Genomic DNA, 22,265 nt, shown 5'->3' on the forward strand with positions numbered 1-22,265 from the left:
CTAGCAAACCGCTCCCCCGAGAAAGCAGAGACCAGACTGGAGCCACAGGCGGGACCCGGGGGGGGCGGCTCCTGGCCAGACGGGCCGCTGCCTCAACAGGACTGTCCCCAGGACAGTCCCCCAGCAGGCCTAAGTGTGTCAGCGAACACAGGGGGCGAGGGACACAGCCCCTCGCTCCCAACAGAGCCTTCCCGCACTGAGAGCGTCTTAAGCGACGGTCCAAGAAACGGCATAAGCCACAACTGCGCAGTGTCTCTTGGGGCTGTGGCGACACTGAACACGGAGCGAAGGCCACCTCCCGGCATCCCTCCTCCTGGAGGCCAGCACGGGCCCTCGGCTTGTCCCCAGCCTCGGCCACCAGCTCTCAAGTCTCCGAACGGAGATGCAGATTTAAGAACAAATCTGTTCGCTCCCGGCCCAGCTTCCAACAGCTCCACGGTTGCAAACCCCACTCGGACAGCAGGGCCCGCAGCTCGTGGCTGCCGAGCGGGCCCCAACCGAGGCCGATCCACGGATGGGTGAGTGGATAAGCGAAATGCACTCTGACCAGACGACGAGTACTGCTCAGCACCAAAAAGGAATGGAACGGGGACATATGCTACAGCGTGGATGAACCTCGAAAACACAGAGGCTCAGTGACACAAGTGACAGAAGCCACCAGACACCAACAGTCTACGTCTCATGTGACCCCACATATAGAAACGTCCAGAACAGCAAACCCCATTGAGCCAGAAAGCGGGCTGCTGGCAGGGGAACGGGAAGCTCTTGTTCAATGCGTGTGGGGTTTTATTTGGGGGAGACAGAAATGTCTGTCACTAGATTGAGTGGGTGGCGACACAGTACGGTGAAAGTACTCAACGCCGGCAAACTGTATCCTTTCAAAAGGTTCATTTTATATTATGTGATTTTCACCTCAATTAAAAAAAAAAATCAATTCAGCACCTTTCACCTAGGACAAGCCTTACGACTCCAGCCTACGTTTCCTAGTCTGTTTCCTAGGCCTGACTAAATTCTTCCAGAAGCTTCCATCGCCTTCTAGAGCACATCACGACTCTGCATGGCGATCTGGCCTCTTTCAGTGGCGGAGACCACCCGGTCGTCGAGGCCAGGACTCTGGGACTGTGAGGGAGAGACCCTGGGACTTACTGCTCCCACAGCTGCCCGAGCGGCTTCCGTGTGCCTCTCTTCACATCGACACAGAGCACCCTGACAGCCTCACCTGCCACCGCCATTCTGTCCCCGCGCTTCAAACAGAATCGGGGGCCAAAGAGTCACCGCAGCAAGGACGAGAGCTGACGGAGTGCCAGGCAGGCGTTAACTCACTGAGTGAGTGGTAGGAAGTACTATTAACCCATTTCGCAGAAGGGAAAACTAAAACCCACAAGGTGGGCTTGGCCGGCCGAGCTCCTTCACGTGGCGAGCACTGGCTGACGTCAGCCCCTGGTACTCGGGCTCTGTCTCCACTGCTCATGACCTCAGGAGCCCCCACCAGGGTTGCAGCAATCAGTGAGTCAGGACACTGGACTAGATATCCAAGGTCGCGTGCGGAAGAAAGATCCAGATTGTGTAAAAAGCACTTTTGGACCTCAACGCGCTGGACACAGAACAGCTAAGTAAGTCAGCCAAAGTCAAATATCTCCCGAGTAGGGAAACCCAGGCTGGGCTGGCCCCAGAGTACCATCCTCAGCCCAGGCTGTGGGGGCAAGCATTCATGCTGAGTCCTACTCACCTGACTGCACCCCCCACCCCCTCCCCCCTCCCCCCACAGCAGTGTGCAAATTCTGCTAAATGCCTGAGCGGTGATACAGTGCGGCTGAAATTAAATGGGTTCCAAATGCGACAGGATCTCCACAGCAAATGTGGGATCATAGGGGCTGACGGGATAAATTCTTGGATTTGAACAGGGAGGGTTAAAAGCACGTGGGCCCTGCTTTGAAAAACGGGGGGGGGGGCACCTCTCTCAGTGGACTCCACAGCATTCAGTCATGAACTCAGCACCCACCTGCTGGGCCCTTCCAGTGGGCATCTGCAGGAACCGCCCTCGGTAGGGAGGCTGGGGGGGGGGGCGTCCTGGACAGGTGGTCCCGTAGCAAGTGCTGTGGGGCCAGAGAGAGGGGAGAGGCCTGTGCCTGAGGAGCTGGGAAAGGCCATTCCCAGCACCGGGACCACTAAAACAAAGGCATTTCCGTGGGCTCACAGCTTTAAATTGCAACAGGAAGCAATCAGGAAAAATAATTAGCTACCAGCTTACTGGCTCCACTCCGGACCAAGGCGTAAATCTGACACAGACATCAGGGGCACCAGCAAGCACAGTCGAAGCAGTTGTGCAGAAGGAATCCTCCCGCTCCTTCCATTTTAGGACTGGGTTGCCACATTGGCCCGTGCCGTTGACATGCTTCCTAATGTTAAAATAATCAGCTCTATTTTTGCCTCCTACACGACTGAACTCCACAGATGGGACTTCTTCTCCTTAGGGCCTCGAACCACGAAACAACAGGCATTCGACTCCAGCAACGTCACCCCAAAAGGTACAGGAAATCCAAAACAGCAGCGAAGTGAAAAGCAACACAGCCCGCCGAGAAACCCCACCTTTAAAACAAACATCTTCCAAAAAAAAAAAAAAAACCTTTTGCCTCCGTGATCCAGGCATTTCCGGAAAGAAAAGCAGCAGCGTTGGCCTGAACTACCCAGATACTGTTTTGTCGTCACCTTGTTTTGCTAGTATCAGACATGGCCGAGAAATGTAAACACACTCCCCAGGGAGATAAATTTGGGGTGAACCCGCCAGCATTCTGGAGGCTTGGACTGGGAGGCAAAGGGACCTGGGGAAACTATCCCCTCGATGCCCCCCCCCCAACCTCAATGAAGAGGCCGCAGCACTGGGAATGTGACCACAGCGCCTGGCCGGGACACCTCCCGGCAATGTCCCACACTGGAAATATTCAGGGAGACAGCTGTTTGCCTTAAAGAGGCCCAGACAAAGGGACCTGAGCCACCCACCACCGCCACCACCAGCACCACCTCCAAAAATCCGCTCCCAGCAGCAGAACAGCAGCCGGGGGAGCCCAGGGCTCCGTGGCCCTGTCCGGTTTGGCCAGCCACACTCCAGAAAAACAAAACACTCACGTCCGAAGAGAATGATTTAGGTAGCAAGAGATTTGCTTCAAAACCACATGGCAATCTCCAAATTAAAAGAACATGTGTAGCGTTTCACAGCGCGCTTAGGTTTCCTGAGTCCTCCTGACCTCAACTCCACCCCTTGGGACACACCAAAAGTTGGAGAGAAAGGTCCCCAGCCCTCGATCTCCCGAAGGGTGTGCACAAGGGAGGGCACCAGCGCGCCTCTCGACCACGCCGGGCTCTGCGACCACGTCACCCCGCGCGGCGGCCCCACGAGGCCACCCCTGGCGTGGACACCGGCCCGGTGCCACTGCGGGGTGCTGGGTGGGGGCGGGGGGCCCGGCGGCGAGACGGGTCCTCCGGGCACCTGGCAGGTGTCGGTCCGCTCGGAAGCCGACAGCCTCGCGGATGGCAGGGGGCCGCGCAACAGGCCAGGCCGCCGGCGCCCGATCTGAGAACTTTCTCCGCAACTTAAATCAGTTCTCGGGGCTGGCAGGCCGGCCGCGCGGCCATCGGAAACGGGCTCGAGGAGGAGTCCCCGACGCAGGGCGGCGAGGCCTGTCTCTGGGCCGAAAGTCCCCGCTCGGCGCCGGCCCGCGGCGCGGGGTCCCCACGGTCCCGGCGCGGCCTCTCCCCGCCGGCCACACGCGGCCGCACTCCGGAGCGCGCCCCGGGCCGCGGGCAGGTGAGGACCCGCCCGCGCCGCACCTGGCGGGGTCGGCGCCGCCCGCGCGCTCTCCTCGCCGGCCCGGGACGCGGGACGGGGCCCGGCCTTCCCGGGAGGGGCCCGGGCGGGCGAGACAAAGGGCCCGCGCGTGGTCACCCCCCCCCCGGGACGGCGGCGGGCAGGGGGGGCGGCGGGCACCCGCGGCGCGCGCCCCAACTCGCCCCCAACTTGCAAAGTCGCTTCCGCGCGCCGCGCACTTGGCCGCCGGGCCATTGTCCCCGCGGCCGGCGCCCACCTACCCGCGGCGGGGGCCAGGCTGCAGCAGAGCGCGAGCAGCAGCAGCCGCGGCGGCGCCGCCTCCATGTTGTCCGGGGCCGGGTGGGCCCGCGCGCGCTCACTCGGGCTCCATGGCGCGGCGGCGGCGGCGGCGGCGGCGGCTCCTCGCGCGGCTCCCGGCGCCTGCCGCCTCCCCTGCTCGGGCGCCGCGGACCAGGACGGCGGGGGAGGAGGGAGGAGGCGCGGGAGCGGAAGCCGCGCCGCGTCTCCGCCCCCCGCGCCGCCGCGCCCTCCCGCGGGCGCCCCCCGGAGCCGGCCCGCGGTCCTCCCCGCGCCCCCGCCTCCCCGGGGGGCTCCCCGGGGAGGCGGGGGCGCTGGGTCGGAGCTGGCTTGACGGCCCGCGGGGGAGGGGGGCTCCGGGGCCGATTGAGTCCCGGAAGCAGGTGTGTCACCTGTAGAGCGGCAAGGACCCGGCCTTTGCCGGCGGGGAAACTGAGGCACAGGGGGCGGGGCGTGGGAAGGGGGGCACACTGCGGGGCAATTCCTCCGTGGGAAGCCAGGAGCCCGGAGCCAGGTGTGTGCACTTTCCCGCGACCGCAGCCACCCTGGCAGGGTCCGGTCGCTGGGAGCGGCCCCAAGACACCTGCTCTCACCGGTGAGGGCGCCCGGGAGGGCAGAGGAGGGTGACCGCGAGTCGGTCAGGGGCAGGGACAGAAGCGGATGATGAACAGAGGAGGGAGCTGCCAGGCTGGGAGTGGGGGTGAGCTTGAGGTTAGTTTTTGTTTAACTAAATATATACCTTCTATGCTAGTTACAGAACACGAGCCCTGAGCAGTAGACACGCTGTTCTTCCAAATGCGCCTCTAGACCGGCCGAGGCAGAGAGCCCCTGGAGGACGTCAGACCTCACCTCTGGCTCATAAAGCAAGCATGGAACCGAGCGCCCCCCTTCCTCCCGGCTCTGCGCCCAACCGAGGAGGCAGCTCCGCTCGGAACCCTCAGGACACAGGAGGGCCTGGGGGGTGGGGGGAGGGTGGGGGGCAAAGCACTGGCTCTGGAACTGGTGGGCCCAAGGTCAAACCCTGGCTCTGCTGCTTCCTAGAAGGGGGTGTGCCCTTGGGCGGATCTAAATATAACCTCTGGGGTAGTGTTTTCTCCCTTATAAAATAGGTATAGCGATGCCTGCCTCGCAGGTGCCAGAGAGCCAGCTATAACTCACACGAGCAACCCCATACTCCAGGATTTGCACTTGATGCCCACTTGACTCTTCGTGTATTGGGGACAGCTTTACAAAGCTAGTGTCAGGCAGAAGTCTCTGTCTGCCTGGGGCTTATGTTCTAGAGAGGGAGACAAATAATAAAATAAAATAAAATACAAGAGATAGATAAATTGAAGACAGAAAAACAAAAACACCATGAACAGACTACAAGAGAGGCCATGAAAGACAGATGGTGTTAGGCTGCAGAGTCTTGGGACGTTGTGACTTAGGGAGGTGGGGACACGCTGGCCGCAACTCAGGACCAGGCACGCTGTGGGGAGAGCAGTTCAGGCAGAGACAGCATCAAGGGTGAAGGCCCTGGGCAGGGGCCCGCCTGGATGCTGGACTCGCGGGAGGAAGCCCAAAGGCCAAGGCCGCGGGTCGCGGTGGAAGGGGGCAGCGCTGCATTAGGAGAAGCGGACGGGCCTGGAAAACATGTCCAGAACTTATCACAAGAGCAACAGGAAACCGTTATGGGGGTTTAAGTAGCAAAACCTGTTTCCTTGCTGTTCCTCACGCAGGCCCCACACACGGGTCCAGGAGCCTGTCCTGCTGCCTCTCCTGGGCCGGATGCAGACTCCCAGGGCTTGCAGCCTCTCCACTACCAACACCTCTCCGCCCTGACGGGTCTCCCACTTCCTGCCATGACCCCCCTCCTCCTCCTCTCCCAGCAGCCAGAGTGAGCCTGTTGAAACAAGACAGATCACGTTCCCTCTTCTGCTCAAGAATCTACTATGACTCCCATCTCAGAACAGAGCCGAAGGCCTTATGGCACCGAAGGGCCTGATCCGGCCACATCTGTCCCTTTATCGCTCCGACTTCCTAATGCACGGTCCCTCCTCTTCCTCACCCTGCTCCAGCCACAGAGGTCCCCTTACTGGTCCTCAAACACACCAGACACACTCCTGCCTCAGGGCCTTTGCACTTGCTCGTCTCTCTGCTGGTACTTTTACCCTATTTTTCCAACTGATTTATTCCCTTACATCTTCATCTCCTCATCCAGGCCTCCCCTGACTCTCTTTTGAAAATAGTAAACCACACCCCCTCCCTCACCCAGCCTGGCAGATATTTCCTGCTCTTTTTTTTTTGTTTTACTTTTCTCCTGGCTCTTACCAACATCTGACATACTGTTGACTCACTTTTCTGCCCTCCACTAGAATAGAATCTCTAGAGACAGAGATTTTCATTTGTTTTGTTCCCTGTGTATCCCAAGTCTAGACCGGGAGACAGTAGGTGCTCAATAAATGTTTGTTGAATGACAGAATGAAGCGAAAAGCTCTGACTTAGGTTCATAGAAGGAGCACTCTGGCTGCTGAGTGGGAACAGGACAGGAGAGAAGAGGAGATATGGGAGACTGGTCCGCATGTGGGTCCCATAGCAGCAGCCAGGAGAGATGGTGGCTTGGGCGGACAGGGTTGGGGGGCAGGAGGCTCCCGAATGGCGAAAAGGAACTGGGTTCGGCATGCTTTAGGAAAAGCTAATGAGACTGGCTAAAGGCGCTGGGGAAGAGCCCCAGGGCCTCTGCTAAGAGGACGCCTCTAACAGCAGCTGGTCCGAAGTTCGAATCAAGGTTCTAGGTCTGAGAAGGCATCGAGGGGAAGAGAGGACCCAGTTATACGAACGATTAAAAGGAAAATGAACCAGAGTAAAAGGACACACAGACAGACATTGAGATTCTTGGTTCTCAAAGAGGGAGATGGAAAGCTTGACTCTCCAAATGGGAGAATTTAGTCAACACAGAAGACGCCGTGCTGGGGAGGGGATGGCGGGGCCGGGGCTGCAGGCGCGCCCCCACGGTTTCCTGGGCTGACCCTGAGATGCGGAAGGTGAGGAGCCAGCAGAGACCACCCCCGTCCCAAGAAGGGAGGACCAAGCCCCGGGTCTCAACGCAGCAGAGCAAGATCCTAGGTTTCCCGACTCCTATCAGAACTTTAGAAAAGTCGTTTGCAGAGAACACAGGAGGATGAATCCCTATGTGATTCTGTAGGGTTCCATCGTCACGAGGGCAGTAATTTTTAGACTCCTCACTCATGTAAGAAGCAACCGGAGAATGTGCTAAGCTCCCACTTCCCCCAAAGACTGCCTATCACAGCTCGCCACACCGCCGACCTTTCCTCAGGCCCCCCATTTGGAAGCGTTGGCTCTCAGTTCGTCCCTCAGATGCAAGTTCCATCCCAGTGAGGTAACGGGCTTGGCACCTGCTGGATCTAATCGTTTCCGGGGACAGGGGCTCAACCGGGGTCCATTTAGGGCCCATCAGAGGATGACATCTCAGCCCTGGGACACTTGAGCGAAAGTGCCTGTTTGGTTTCCCTCCCAAGCTGGAACTTGCTGACTCTGGGGAGAGTTATTCTGGGCATGAGCGCCCTCCTGACTGGCGGGCCTGGCCACTGTGATCAGAGGTGTGCCTGGGGTCCCAGTGTTCCCGGACTTTCCCAGCCACAATCATCCTCCTGAGCGCTGCTCGATAGAGCCGCGCGGTGGGAATGTCACTGAGCCCCGCCAGCCTCTCCCCTGCACCGCTGACTCCCACTGTGGCCACTGCCGAGTGGGGGTGGGCAGTGGAAGGCTTAGGTGGCAGCGGGCATGGTGGCATGGAAACAGCTGAACTTCACCTCTCTGAGCCTCAATGTCCGCATTCGTACGATGGGTTTGGTGCTGTCTGATTGACTTCTTACCTGTCGGTGCTGGCGTGAACCTCGAGTAAGAAGAGACACAAAAAATGCTATTTAGGCTTTAAAACCCAGCCCAAATGTGGATTGTGATTAACATGGGCCCCAGACAGGGCAGGACAGTGGACATGCTGGCACCTACTCAGTGTCACCTCCCCACCTCGCCTGCTCCCTCAGATAGTTGTCACCAGCCCTGACCTTCTGCAGCCCTGAGCTCCAGCCCTCCTGATGGTTCGGCAGCCGTGTGAGCTGCGTCCTTGGGGACCATGTTCTTGACCGAGGTGCACCAGATTCTGGTCCACCTCATTTTCTTTTCACGGCAGATTAAGAAGCTGTTGTTCCGGTTTCGTTTTCCTTTTAAGGCACTTTAAAGATACCTGTAGTGGGTTGAATGGTGGCCCCCCTCCCCGAAAAAAAGACGTATCCACATCCTAATCCCAGGAACCTGGGCACGTTAGCTTACTTGCACAAAAGGTCTTCGCGGGTATCATTAAGTTAAGGATCACAAAATGAGGAGACCATTCTGGATTATCTGGGCAGACCCTAAGCCCAGTGACAGTTGTCCTTATGCCAGAAAGACAGAGGGTGATATGAGACAGAAGAAGAGGAGAAAGAGAAGGAGCCCCAGTGTGACCACAGAGGCAGAGGTGGGAGGGATGCGGCCAGGAGCCCAGGAGCACCTGGAGCCCCCAGAAGGCAGAAGAGGCAGGAACGATCCTCCCCCCGAGCCTCAGAAGGGAACGCAGCCTGCTAACACCTGCGTCTCCGACTTCTGGCCTCCAGGGTGCGAAAGAATACATTTCTGCTGCTTTAAGACCTCCAGCCTATGGTTTGCTACAGCAGACACAGGCCAGTAGTACAGATCTTAACTTTCTCAAACCCATTTTACAGGGAAGGAAACTGAGGTCAGAGAGGTAAAGGTTTGTCCGGGGTACCATCCCCGAACTGTCTTCAGACCATCAGGGTAAGGTCAAGGGGTTGCAACAGAGATGCCCGCAAAGCCTAAGCTGCTTGCTGTCTGCTCGCTTACAGACACATTTCCCACCCGTGCTCTGGGGAGTCATATGGTAATGCCTGTTCTGGAAAAATAAAGCAACGTTAAGAGGATCAAGGGATACCGGAGGCAACATCTGTTGACTGGGAGAAGGGAGGGAGTGAGCCTTGCCGCCAGCGGGGAAGGCCAGTGCAAAGGCCCAGAGGCACAGTGAGGGGCCAGAGGAGCCAAGCAGGGAGAGCCAAGGTCAGAAAGGAGTGGGCCAGCTCTGCAGGGTCGTGGAGGCCTTCACCTCTCTGAGTGAGGGGGCTCCCCGGAGGGCCAGCAGCAAAGGGAGCATAGGATCTGATTTCTGTGTTATGGAATCTCTCCGCTACTGTGTGGGAAATAGGCAGTGGGGGCAGGAGAGCAACCAGGCAGGCCAGTGGAGGGGCCCCTGCAGGGGCCCAAGTTCAAGGTGGTGGGGACTAGGATGGCAGCAGCGAAGATGGTGAGAAGTTGTTGGATTCTGGGTCTCTCTGGGGGGAGAGAGGACATGCAGGGCGATATCAAGGCTGAGAGAAGGAGTCAAGGATGCTGTCAAAGCATTTGGCCCGAGCCCCTGGAAGGCTGGGCTGCCATTCATTGAGATGGTGTTGCTGAATGAAAGGCAAGAGACGGAGACTCAGGGTGTGGCGTCCTGCTGTGAACTCATCTAGCTATTGATGAGTTCCCAGCGGAGGAGCAGAATGGAAGGGTCTGGGATTCAGGGAGGGGGGCTGGGTTGGGCGTAGCAACGCGAGAATCGTCAGTGTTCAGGCCAGGATCCTGGAGAAGCATCCGAGCCGACAAAGGTCCAAGGTGGCTCCTGGGGGCCTCCAAGCTCAGAGGTGAGGGGACCAGGATAGAGGGGCTCCCAGAAACCAGGGGAGAAAGTGAGTGGACGGCCAGCCTGGCTGCTGCCCAGAGACTCGCACCCTGGACTCGGCAGATGGGTGGTTGTCTGTGACCTTGAGGAGCTATTTGGAAACGCACAGTGGCTCACGTGCACCTGGCTTTTCCCCAGCGCTAAGCATGCAGCACACACTTAGTTGAACACGGAGGACTCCCCGGTGGGGGCAGAAAGCACCTGGGCCCGCGCACCTGGGTGGAAACTGAGGCAGCTGCCACACCTCTCTGGTCACTCTCAGGTGCAGTAAGGTCCTCGGGTCATTTCTGGTCCCCAAAACAGCATTGGTTAGCAGCTGCGACTCCAGCGGTGGTTTAACGGTCAAAACTGAAGTTTATTCAAAGTCATTTCTACTCCCTTCCTCCAGCTGGACTGGGCTGGGGGCAGGGGAGCCCCATCGTGAGAGGGCCAGCTGGCCTCTGCTCTTCTCAAGGCTGGAGCAGGGGAGGGAGGGACATGGGGGAGGGGAAGGGCTGGGGCGGGAGTGGGGGGAGGGGGGAAGCGGGGGACGGACAGGCATCCCTGTGACCCAGCTGGGCGCCTGTAGGTCTGGGGACTCCAAATGTCGATTCTTTCCCTCTTGGGGTCTTTGTGGACACCTTGGCTATTTCTCAGATGCCGTCTGACCCCTGGACACATGACTTTGCCCAGTTCCGTGGCTGGCCAGGCAGGTACAGCTGCCTTGATCCTTAATTCATCGGGCACAGAGCAAGACCATGGGGACCCGGGGCAAAAGCACAAAGCAGGTCCTGCACTGTGCCTGCCACCTAAAAGTTGAAAATCCCTCCTGAACACATCGATGTTGGATTTTCTTTTTTTTTAAACAGAGGGATTTTCCTAAATAAAAAGAGACAAAAGAGACATCCCGGCTGATATATCCTGCTTAAAGAAATAATTTTGATGATATTAAAAATTATGAGCATCTTTTAAAGATTTTATTTACTTAATTGAGAGACAGAGCGAGCAAGAGAGAGAGAGGGTGCACGAGCAGGGGGAGGGGCAGAGGGAGAAACAGACTCCCCGCTGAGCGGGCAGCCCTATGTGAGCTGAACCAAGAGTGGGACGCGTGACCGACTGAGCCGCCCAGGCACCCCATAAGCATTTTTTTAGTTGTGACAAACTGTGTTTGTAGGAAAATTTTCCTAGGAGATCTCTTCCAAACTATTCAGTGGAGAAACACCATATGTCCTCAATATTTATATTTTTGGCAAATGTGGCAACAAAACCTTAGCAAATTTAGAGTCTGGGTAGTAAAATTCTGGGTGGTCACTGAAAAAAAAGTTATAAATGAGACTACAGAACACGGAATGTTCTGTCCTCCCGGACATCAGTTCTGTCCTTCCTAACATCAGGAAGGCAGTGCCGAGTAGAATCGTCTGGATTCGAGGGAGTTCTGCGTTGGAATCTGGGAGCGAGAATCTGGTGAGCTCACCTGACCTCTGCCCCAGGTGACATCGGCAGGTGGGAGGGTGGGTCTGAGGGAGCCCAGCACACAGCCCGGACTCTGAGCCCTGTGTTGTTGGAGCCGGGATCCAGGGTCCAAGGTGGGGTGGGGGCACTCCTCCTGCCAGGCTAATCCCCCTCCTTTCACAGACCACCTCTCCTTCGCCAGGAACTCGGCTCCCGCCAGGACCCCTCCTGACACTGCCCCTCTCCCAGCTCTACCCGCTCAGCTTCAACCCAGAGCGAGGGTCTGCCCTCTCAAGAAAGCACAACCCAGACTCACCACTCCCCTGCATTCTCTCCTCTCTGTCCCCTCAGCTGCCAAGACTCTCCAGCCCACCATCCACACGCACCGCCTCCCGTCCTCACCTCCCGCTCCCTCAGTCCTGTCCCTGCCGTGGTCTTCCCATCGCCAGCCCCAAAGGCCATTCCTACTGTCTCTTGCTTCTAGATTCTGCGACTTCCTCCACCCCAGGCCTCCGTCCTAGGCTTCCTTGAGTCCCCTCCAACGCCCCTTCAGTGGCCCCCCTCTCCCAGCCCCAGCCCCTCCTGCCCACGCCGTCCCCTGCTGCAGGCCTGGCCCCCCACCCTGCAGCTGTTTTCCATCTCCACTGCTAGCTACGGCTCCCAGGCTCTCCCCACCACAGTCTGGCCATCAGCATCACCAGCCTGATGGTCCTGAAAGGTCCATCTGACCGTGGCCTCCCTACACATCAACCCTCTATGGCTCCCCAGTGCCCCGTGGCTCCTGCTCCTGCCAGGTCCCAGGTCTGGAGCATCTTCTCCTGCTGGCACCCATCCCCTCCCTGCCAGTAAGGCGCAGATTCTCCAGACTGGTCACAGTCCTCCCAGGCCCTGGCTCTCTGGGTCTAGTGGCTGTCCTTCTGCCAATGTGATGGTCACTGGGTGAGGCCAACGAATGGGCTCAGGCAGGGACGGGGGAGGGGCAAAGAGAAAGTAGGTTCTGCTGATACTCCGCGTGGGGGAGGCCCCCATCAGCCACCACGGAGGGTGAACTGGGTGAACTCTGCCCTCACTGTGGGTCAGCTGGGACAGGCAGCCCTGGAGAGGCTGGGTGCCCCTGGTAGGAGACAGGGTGTGTGCTTGGAATGCTCACTCTCAGGTCTGGGGCTGATTTCTGGGGTGTGGAGGGGAAGGGGATCTGTAGGTAGGCAGGCTGTAGGGGCAAGGACCCAGACAGGGGATCCCCCTGATGAGGGCTTTGCATTGCTGGAATACTGTGCATTGTCCCCTCGGGGCGCTCCAGGAGCCCAGTCGGGGGCTCAGGCCCTCCCTTCCTGCAGGACAAACTCCCTCCCAGTAGAATCCTGGGATGTGGACGCCCTGGGAGCCGTGACAAGGGAAGTCATGGGAGGCACTCGGGGCAGGAGGCTTTGCCTGGACCAGGTGGAGGAGGGCGTGAGTCTCAGGGCTGAGGGCAGACCCAGGGGGTCTTGTGTCCCTACTAGTCCCAGAAAGTCCCCTCCATCCCTGTGCTGAGGTCTCAGAACAGCAGCCCCTAGGCTCTGGTGGGAGTGGCCTCCGCAGGCCAGCAGGAGAGCCGGGCCTGGCATTGCTGGAGCGTCGGGGCAGCCAGGACGCAGAACCCTCACGAAGCCGGGGAGGGAGACCCTGGGCTTGACTGCTCCTCCCTGGGCCTTGGCCTTCAGCCCTTATCGGGTGCAGGAGGCGAAGCTGAGAGCCTGAGGTTGGGGGTACCTGGCCATGGGGGACATGCCTCCTGCCAGTGTCCCCTCCCAGGCCAGGATCACACGTCCTTCCTGTTTTCCTATGATTCTCTGACCAAAGATCACAGCGGGCAGTGGACAAGGGCACCGGGCGCCTTTGATGGGCGGCCCCTGGCTTTCAGTCAACAAAGTGCTGCAGACTTTGTACGGTCCTGCGAGGAGGAAACGGACCTCAGGCCTTCTCGCTGATCTCCCTGTGCCAGAGGCTGCAGGGCGAGCTCTCCAGGAGCCCCGCGGAGCCCCTTGCCTCCTAACAGCCTTTCAAGGAAGGTCTCACTTATTTATGCCCATTTTGCAGAGGGGGAAACTGAGGCCAGGGCCAAGATGGGTGACTTGACTGAGGTTCCTCAGTGACCCAGGGATGGGACGGCAGACTCCGTTATTTCTTCTCTCCACAAGGTTCTGCGTCCTTTCTGGCGAGAAGCAGCTGGGGCCGGGGAGGGCTGACGGAGGCGTCCCCGGGCTCTGGGCGCTCCGGGTCCCCCGGCCTGCAGTCAGCCATGCGGCCAGGAGGGGGCAGCAGCCTCCGGCCGGCCTGGCTCTTCCGGGCGCTGGGGGAACCTGCGAAACCACCCTTGAAGGCGGACCCGCCCCCCACCAAAGAAACCACAACACCTGATGCCGTAGTGGTAGGAGGAAAGAAGGCGGGCTCGCTGATCGGTGGGCGCTGCTGGAAGACGCGCTTGGGCAAGCTGTTGAGCCCCCCTCCCTGGGGCCCTCAGTTTTCCGGGCGGTGCTAATGGGGGTAGCCACTGGCTGGGCTGTGTTGGGGACTGAGGTCCCCAGGTAGCCAGACCTGGAAAAATCTTGCCTGAAAGCCTAGGTTCCCATTAGTTCCTAAAGGGGTGTGGCAGAAAGAACGCTCCAGAAAGAAAAAGAGAGAGAGACAGAGAGGCAGAGAGAGAGCAGAGGAGGGGCAAAAAAAAAATGGTTAGCACACATACAATGTTACCCGTTGGCTGGGCTTCCAGCATGTGCCGGGAGGAGGGGTCCTGGGCGCCCAGGCTGGATGGACTCTCCTAACACCTGGGTAGGTGCCCTTTAGGGCAGAGCCACTCCAAGTCTCCCTGGTCTGCACATAACCTTCACAAGCAGGGCACCTCGTTCCTCAGCCCACGCTGGGGACCGACAGACACATCTGGAGACCCGTAACAGCCACTGAGCCTCCATATCACCCTCCCCAGGTGGACTCTGGTATCTCCATCTTGTGATAAGACAACAGGCTCAGAGAGGCTGAGCACCACGTCTGGAGCCCAGCCAGCCTCAGCCAAGGATCCCAGGAGAGGGGATTTATGGGGGTGGGGGCAGCGCCCCCCCAAGTCCCACACAAACTTTCACTAAGGGCTGTCCAAGTGACCTCTGCAGGGCCAGGGAGGTTGATATCCTTCCAAATCCCCTCAACCAAGGTGAGCAGCTGCCACCGACCCTTTGAGGGTTGTCCTTCCTCATGTCTGCCCTGGGCATGTTTGCCAGATCTCCTAGGAAAAACTCTAGGCAGCTCCACTGTTAGCCTGCCCTGCCCCTTCCCTGCTGGCTCAGGACCCTCAGCCAAGGGCAAGACAATGGGCAGGTGGGGGAGGGATGCAGTCGGGATTCCCCCCCAATCCCTTTGCATCCCCAATAGACTGAGGAATGTGCAAATGGCCTGGGGCAGCCCTGTGATCATTACAGTAAGGCTAGTGTCCATGAGGCTAAAAGTCAGAGAGGGAGGAGCCCAGTTTCGGAGGCAGTCCTATGGTTTCCATTAGGTTAATGGGATTTATTCTGTATTCTGATTATAGAATTCATTCATGCTCATTGCAGATGGGAAAGGATAAAGAGGATAACAAAAATCATACAGAGTCTTCGGACAGAGCTCTCAGTACTGTTAGCGTTGCTCTTTATTTCCTTCCAGTCTTTTTTTTCTAAGCAAATATGTGGAGATGCCTCTTTTTTTAAAAAAGATTTTTATTAATGTATTTGAGAGAGAGACAGAGAGAGAGAACATAGGGGGGTGGGTCAGAGGGAGAAGCAGACACCATGCTGAGCAAGGAACCCAATGCAGGACTCGATCCTGGGATCCCAGGATCACAACCCGAACCAAAGTCTGTCACCCAACTAACCAAGCCACCCCAGTGCCTCAGAGATGACATTTTTTAAAAAAAGGTTCTATTTTTACATGATCTCTACACCCAACACAGGGCTCCAACTTAAGAGTCACAGGCTCGTCTGACTGAGCCAGCCCGGTGCCCCCGAGATGACATTTTTACTGCAAAATTGTGGTCAGAAGCTTCTGTTTCTGGCAGAGTGACAGGTTAGATATCCAGAGGGCACCTCTTGACACAGAACATGTAAAAATACTGAAACGATATTAATTTTTAAAAACTTTTTTAAGGCATGGTGGAGTTGGCAGGACAGTAGGGGACATCTTCCCAGCCAGACGTAAAAAGAAAGCCATATTTGTATTTTTTTTTTTAAAGATTTTATTTATTTATTTGTCAGAGAGAAAGTACACACAAGTAGGCAGAGAGGCAGGCAGAGGCAGCGAGAGAAGCAGTCTCCCTGCTGAGCAAGGAGCCCGATGTGGGACTCGATCCCAGGACCCTGGGATCATGACCTGAGCCGAAGGCAGCGGCTTAACCAACTGAGCCACCCAGGCGTCCCCGCATATTTGTATTTTTGAGATAACGGGCAAGTTGAGCCCTGATTATAGCAGGAATGTAAACACTGATGATACTAGGGAATTATTCTTCTAAATTTTTGGTGTGTGAATACAGATGTTGCAGCTCTATTTTTTAAAGAGCTTTCATTGTTTGGAGACTCATACCCAAGTATTCAGATGGAAGAGCCTAATGTCTAGAATTTGCTTCAAAACCATACTGAGAGGGGCACCTGGGTGGCTCAGTGGGTTAAGCCTCTGCCTTCGGCTCAGGTCATGATCTCAGGGTCCTGGGATGGAGCCCCACATCGGGCTCTCTGCTCAGCAGGGAGCCTGCTTCCCCCTCTCTCTCTGCCTGCCTCTCTGCCTACTACTGATCTCTGCCTGTCAAATAAATAAATAAAATCTTTTTTAAATAAATAAATAAAGCGGTCCCCATTGGTACTGGTTCACAGAGCCTGATAAAGCAAAGGAAACCCAGGAGCAAATGCGCTTCAGACCAAGCCCACAGAGGCTTCCCGCCAAAGAAGCGAAGGAGCGCACAGAGCCCGTCGGGAAATGAGCCACCATAAGCAAGCGCCAGCAAGAAGAGCAAACAGTGGTCCAGAGCCGTGAGGGCCGCAGACCCTCAAGTTCAGAGGAAGTTTGGTCGTGAACCATTTAAAAAAAAAAAAAAAAAAGCCTCTTCAAATGTTTGAAAAAGTAAAATAGGGGGCGCCTGGGTGGCTCAGTCAGTTAAACATCCGACTCTTGATTTCGGCTCAGGTCATGATCTCAGGGTCTGAGATCAAGCCTCACGTAGGGCTCTGTGCTGAGTGGGGAACCTGCTTCAGATTCTCTCTCTCCCTCTGCCCCTCACCCTGCTTGTGTGCTCTGTCTCTCAATAAATAAATAAAATCTTTAAAAAAAAAGAAATAAAACAGGATATTGAAAGTATGACAAAGAAGCAAGAAACCATCATATTTTCAGAGAAATTACAGAAAAGGACTAAAGAAGGATTCCAGAAATAAAAATGATCATTGCAGCTGGGAACCGAGTGGCCAGGTTAAGGATGTGACAGGAGCGGTGAGTGTTGTGGAGACAGACGGGAGAGATTGCTCGGAGTGAAGTCAGAGAGACAAACAGGTAAAAAGGAAGTTAGCTCCACGTTTCTGGTGGGAACATACAATGGTGTGTTCTACGCTGTTTCTACCGGAAAACATTCTGGAAGATCCTCCAAAGGTTAAAGGTTATACCCAGCACCGCCACGTTCCCAGGCATCTACTCAAGAGAAATGAAGGGGAAAATCCACATGAAAACGCGCACATGAAATTTCGCAGCGGGGTTATTCTTGATGGCCCCAAAGTAGAAGCAACCCAAATGATAAGATATTGATTAGGTATCGATATTGTATCAATAAATCCAGCATGCCATTTATTGATACAAGGGGATATTATTTGGCAATAAAACAGGGAGGAATCTCAAAACTGTTACGCTGAAGGAAAGAAACCAGGCACAAAAGACCACATGTTGCATGATTCCGTTTATTTGAAACCACCGGGAGAGGCAAATCCGCAGACACAAAGCGGGTTAAAGGTTGCCAAGAGTAGGGGAATGGGAGGATGGAGAGTGGCTGCTGATGGCCGTGGGCTTTCTTCTCAGGGTGATGAAATGTTCTAGCGTCAGTTGAAGGGATGGTTGCACAACCCTGTGAACGTACGAAAAACTATCATTCTTTGCTTGAAACAGGTGACCTGCGTGGTATGTGAATTATAGCTCAGCTAAGATTTTTGTAAATGAGAGGCAAGGACACGGGGCTGGGGGCCGGCAAGAAGGCCTCGCAGAGCACCCGCCTGAAGAAGGAAAAGCCACAGAGGGGCAGAGGCTCTTTTCACTGGGCGAATGGCTCAGAGTTTGCAGAAGTTTGAAGGAGTGATCGCGGACCCGAAGTCCTCGGACTCAGAAAACCCAGGGAATCCCAAGCAGGACTTTTATTTATTTTATTTTATTTTTTCAGATTTTATTTACTTATTTGTCAGAGAGAGAGAGAGAGAGGGAGGAGCCCATGCAGGGGGGGCATCAGGCAGAGGGAGAAGGAGGTTCCCCACTGGGCAAGGAGCCTGAAGTGGGGCTCGATCCCAGAGCCCTAGGATCATGACCTGAGCTGAAGGCAGACACTTAACCGACTGAGCCACCCAGGCGTCCTTATTTTATTATTTTTTATATTATTTATATATTTTATATAATTTTATAAAATTTTCATAAAAATATTTTATATTGATATATTTTATATATTATTTTTTAATAAGAAATGTTTCCTGCATGTTTATTTTAAGGTGTCATTTATTTATGATTGGTTTATGTGAGAGAGAATGAGAGAGCATGAGCGGGGAGAGCAGCAGATGGGGAAGCAGACTCCCCACGGAGCAGGGAGCCCAATGCAGGGCTCGATCCCGGGACCCCAGGATCATGACCTGAACCGAAGGCAGATGCTTAAGTGACTGAGCCACCCAGGTGCCCAGCAAACAGGATTTTTTTTTTTTTTTTAAAGAAAGGAAAAGAAAACAAGAAATCCACACCTAGACACATAGGGATACGTTCAGGCCCAGTCAAGAGACAGAAATCACAGAGTCAATGAACAAGGAAAGTTTATGCTAAAGAACAAAATAACAGGGAGGGCAGTGAGGGGGGTGGGGGAGCAAGAGGTGCCAAAGAACACAGGAGCAGCAGATACAAGGACCGAGACAAAGGGCCCAGCAAAGATGATCCGCGGGCGGAGACCCAGCCCTCACCCAAGAGGGCAGAAGATGCCGGAGAGGTCACCGAGGTGTGGTGCCAGCGGCACTTCCTGCAAATCCACCCTCGAGTGCCAGGGAAGCCTGTGGTGGTGAAGTGTCCGGCCGGAGGCCCTCCTGGAGGAAGCTGCCCAGGGGGGCGGGGCAGGAACACCCAGAAGCAGAACAAGCAATGGGTCGTCTGCCCCCGGCCCAACAGTGATGACCGCAGGACGGAAGAAAGAGCTCCCAAAGGCGGCGGGAGGGAAGGCAGAACGCACACGGGCCAGTGCCCGCCAGCCCGGCCCCGGGGTGGGGGGCAGCACCGGGGGAGGACCTCAGAGCGGAAACACCTGCTCGGAGCATCGCAGACCCTGCACAACCAGCTTAGAGCTCGGGGCCGAGGAAACCCGTTTTCAGACAGAACGAAGGGAGTTCGCCAACCCACCCCCAGAAGAGACGCTGCTGGAACCCGTTCTTAGGGGAAAGGGAGGTGACAAAACTGGGAAACATTTGGTTGAAACAAAATAAACGTGTGCAGTAGTGGTACCGTCCGCTGTGTGTGCGGGAGGAAGCCACGAGAGCCTGAGAAACCGCAGGACAGCGTTGTGGGTTTCGTCGTTTTTCTCGCTTGTGTAGACGAGTGTGGACCCACGGGTATCGGGTTTATTCTTTGGGTCCTGATCGCGTACTGCCCTTCTTTATTTCGTGAGCCCAGCTGTTGCGGTGCTGGTCACGGGAGCTCTGTACTTGGCTCCTGTCCCTCTAACGAACGTGACCTGCCCCCCGTGCTTCCCTAATGTCTGGCCCCATAAACAGTCCGGGACCATCTTCAATTTTCCCTGCCCCAGAGCTAAAATCATCGGTTCTCCCAGGAGCCCCGGCTCCTTTGATGAGAGAACGGTATTTAGAAACCAAGATCTGAGTACGAAGTCTGTCCTGTTTCATCTTGGTTTTTATTTTAATTTTTAACTTATTTACGTATTTATTTACAGAGAGAGAAGATGCACACCTGCAGGGTGGGAAGGGGCAGAGAGAGTGGGAGAGAGAGAATCCCAAGCAGACTCCACGCCCAGCATGGAGCCCGACAAGGGGCTGGATCTCACCACCCTGAGATCGTGACCTGAGTCAAAATCAAGAGTCTGATGCTTAACCAGCTGAGCCACCTAGGCGCCCCTGTATTTTAATTATTTTAAAGTTTTTCTACCTTGGGTTTTCTATCTATTTAATCATATTAGCTACCAAAGAGAGAAAGAGAGTTTTATTCCTTCTTTTCCAATATGTCTGCGTATTACTTCCTAAGTATCTGCCTTCAGCTCAGGTCATGATCCCAAGTACCCGGGATCAAGTCCTGCATTGGGCTCCTCGCTCAGTGAGGAGCCTGCTTCTCCCTCTGCCTGCCGCTCCCCCTACTTGTGCTCTCTCTCACTCTCTGACAAATGAATAAAATCTTTAAAAAAAAAAAAAGTCAGATACCTAACCGACTGAGCCACCCAGGCGCCCCCAGATTTCCGTAGTTCTACCTACTGTTCTTTTTCCGTTCCAGGAGCCCCTGTGGGATGTCACCTCACATCTAATCCTGTCTTCGTAGGCTTATCTGGGCTGGAACAGTCTCTTGGACGGTCCGTGCTTTGGCTCACCTGGACAGTTTCCAGGAGCACCGGTCACAAGTCTGTACGTAGAACGTCTCTCCTTTGGAGTCTTTCCCCTCATGATTAGACAGGATTTAGGGGCTTGGGGAAGGAAGGCCACAGAGGTTCATCATGTCACATGAAGGGAACGTCAACATGACTGGCTTACCACCGTTCATGCTGACCTTGACAGCCTGGCTGAGGTGTGTGTGAGATTTCCCCACGGCAAAGTTACTCACTCCCTGTTTCCACACTGTGCTTTTTGGAAGGAAATCCCTTGGGGCAGCCCACAGATAAGAAAGGATGAGGTTCTCCACCTCCCCAACGGTGGGCCATCTGTATAAGTTATTTAGAATTCTGTGGGGCGCCTGGGTGGCTCAGTGGGTTAAGCCTCTGCCTTCGGCTCCGGTCATGATCTCAGGGTCCTGGGATCGAGCCCCACATCGGGCTCTCTGCTCAGCAGGGAACCTGCCCACCCCCACTGCCTGCCTCTCTGCCTACTTGTGATCTCTGTCTGTCAAATAAATAAATAAATAAATAATCTTAATTAAAAAAAAAAAAAAGAATTCTTCTGCATGGGACACTGAACTCTCTGCCCGCCCCCCCCCATGGCCGCTCCTATGTACCTATTAGCCATTTACTTATATCACTCGTGGGTATTTATTTTATACTTAGGGCTTAGTTCAATACTATTTTACCTGTTTTCTTGCTCAAATTTCTTCAGCTGCAGTCACTGGGAACCCCTTCGGTGGGCTCCTGTGCTCCTTTGACAAAAACCCTCCATTAGGGGCACTGTATAATTATTTGTTTTTTTTTTCAGCATTTCCCTACTTGTGTGACTCTAAAGGTCCTTCGGGATTATCTGGCGTATTCCCTGCCAAGCCCTAGAGTCAATCACTTCACCAGTTCTCCAGGGAACCTTGTTCCTTTTACAAAGAGTGGTATTTAGGGTCACCTGGGTGGCTCAATGGGTTAAGCATCTGACTCTTGATCTCAACTCTGGTCTTGATCTCAGGGTCATGAGTTCAAACTCCGTGTTGGGCTCCATGCTGCGTGTGGAGCCTACTTAAAAGAAAAAAAAAAAAAAGAATGGTATTTAGAAATCAAGATCAAGGGCAAGGTGCATCTTTTTTTTTTTTTATGTTGTCTTGGGCTTTCTAGCTGTTTAATCATTTCAGCTAAAAAGAGAGAGAGAAAGAGGATGATTTAACTACTTTCCCCCTACATTTATACATATGTTTTCATTCTTCCTTTAACTGCGTCTTTTATTTTGTTCTTTACATTTTTAAACTGGAAATACAGTCACATGGAATTCATGAGATACAAAAGAGTAATTGCGTTTTATATGCAGTTTTTATCTTGTTTTGTTTTTTTTTCCACCTGACACTATGTCCCGAGCACCTCCCCATATTCTTACCAGTTCTTCGCAGGCTGGCAGGGCCAGCGCTGTCATTCCTGTCATCCCTACCCCACTTCTAACCCCCTTTCCCTTCTGGAAGTTCCATCCTTCGTGGCAGGAGCCTTCTAGATCTGACTTGCAGATCTCTGCTCTCTTTCGTGTCAATTTCCATTTTCACTATAATTTTGCTTTCTGTTCTCGGCTTTTCCATCTGATCTTTCAGAAGGTTCTCACCTGTGACTATTGTTTTTTCCTATTTCCCCTTTTGAATTGTTAATGTTGGAAATGATGTCTTTTTGGTTTGGGGAAACTGTCCATGGCCTATGTGCGCCCACTGTGAGGCTCCCGTTAGACTCTCCCAGGCTCTTCTGTGAGCTCTGACTCTGTGGGAGCCCCCTTGTTTGGCTTGCCCTCACTCTCTGGAGCCGCTGAAGTCCACAAGCCGACTGCCATTGGTTTCTTCACCAGTGCAAATGTGCAAGTTCCTCTGGCTTCTGATAGGGCAGGCTTTAGGGTTCTGCAGTGCACCGTGACAGACACCCCCCGCCCCCGACACCCTTCCTCCCCTGGGACTGAAGCACTCATTCCCTGGCAGCTTGGAGTGGGGGCAGCCAGCTGCTCTCAGTGGAGTCCGTCTCCTGAACTTGATCTTGGACAATGGAAGCTGCCTGTCCCAAGGTCACGGCCCCTTCTTGGGGCAGCTGCATTCAATGACTGGCTGATGTCGGGGCATAAAGGC

General features: G+C 55.1%; 1 protein-coding gene across 1 annotated transcript in view; it reads right to left on the reverse strand.

The window, feature by feature from the left end:
* The window catches only part of LRP5 (LDL receptor related protein 5), a 98,859-nt gene extending 94,583 nt beyond the window's left edge, over positions 1–4,276 (reverse strand). The window contains exon 1 of the mRNA XM_080814892.1: positions 4,087–4,276. Coding sequence (XP_080671018.1) covers positions 4,087–4,150 — 64 coding nt within the window. The 5' untranslated portion in view covers positions 4,151–4,276. The remainder of the gene's footprint in view (positions 1–4,086) is intronic.
* Positions 4,277–22,265: the final 17,989 nt, after the last annotated feature.

The sequence above is a fragment of the Martes martes genome (assembly GCF_963455335.1).
Source record: "Martes martes genome assembly, chromosome: 10".
In the NCBI taxonomy this organism is placed as follows: Eukaryota; Metazoa; Chordata; class Mammalia; order Carnivora; family Mustelidae; genus Martes; species Martes martes.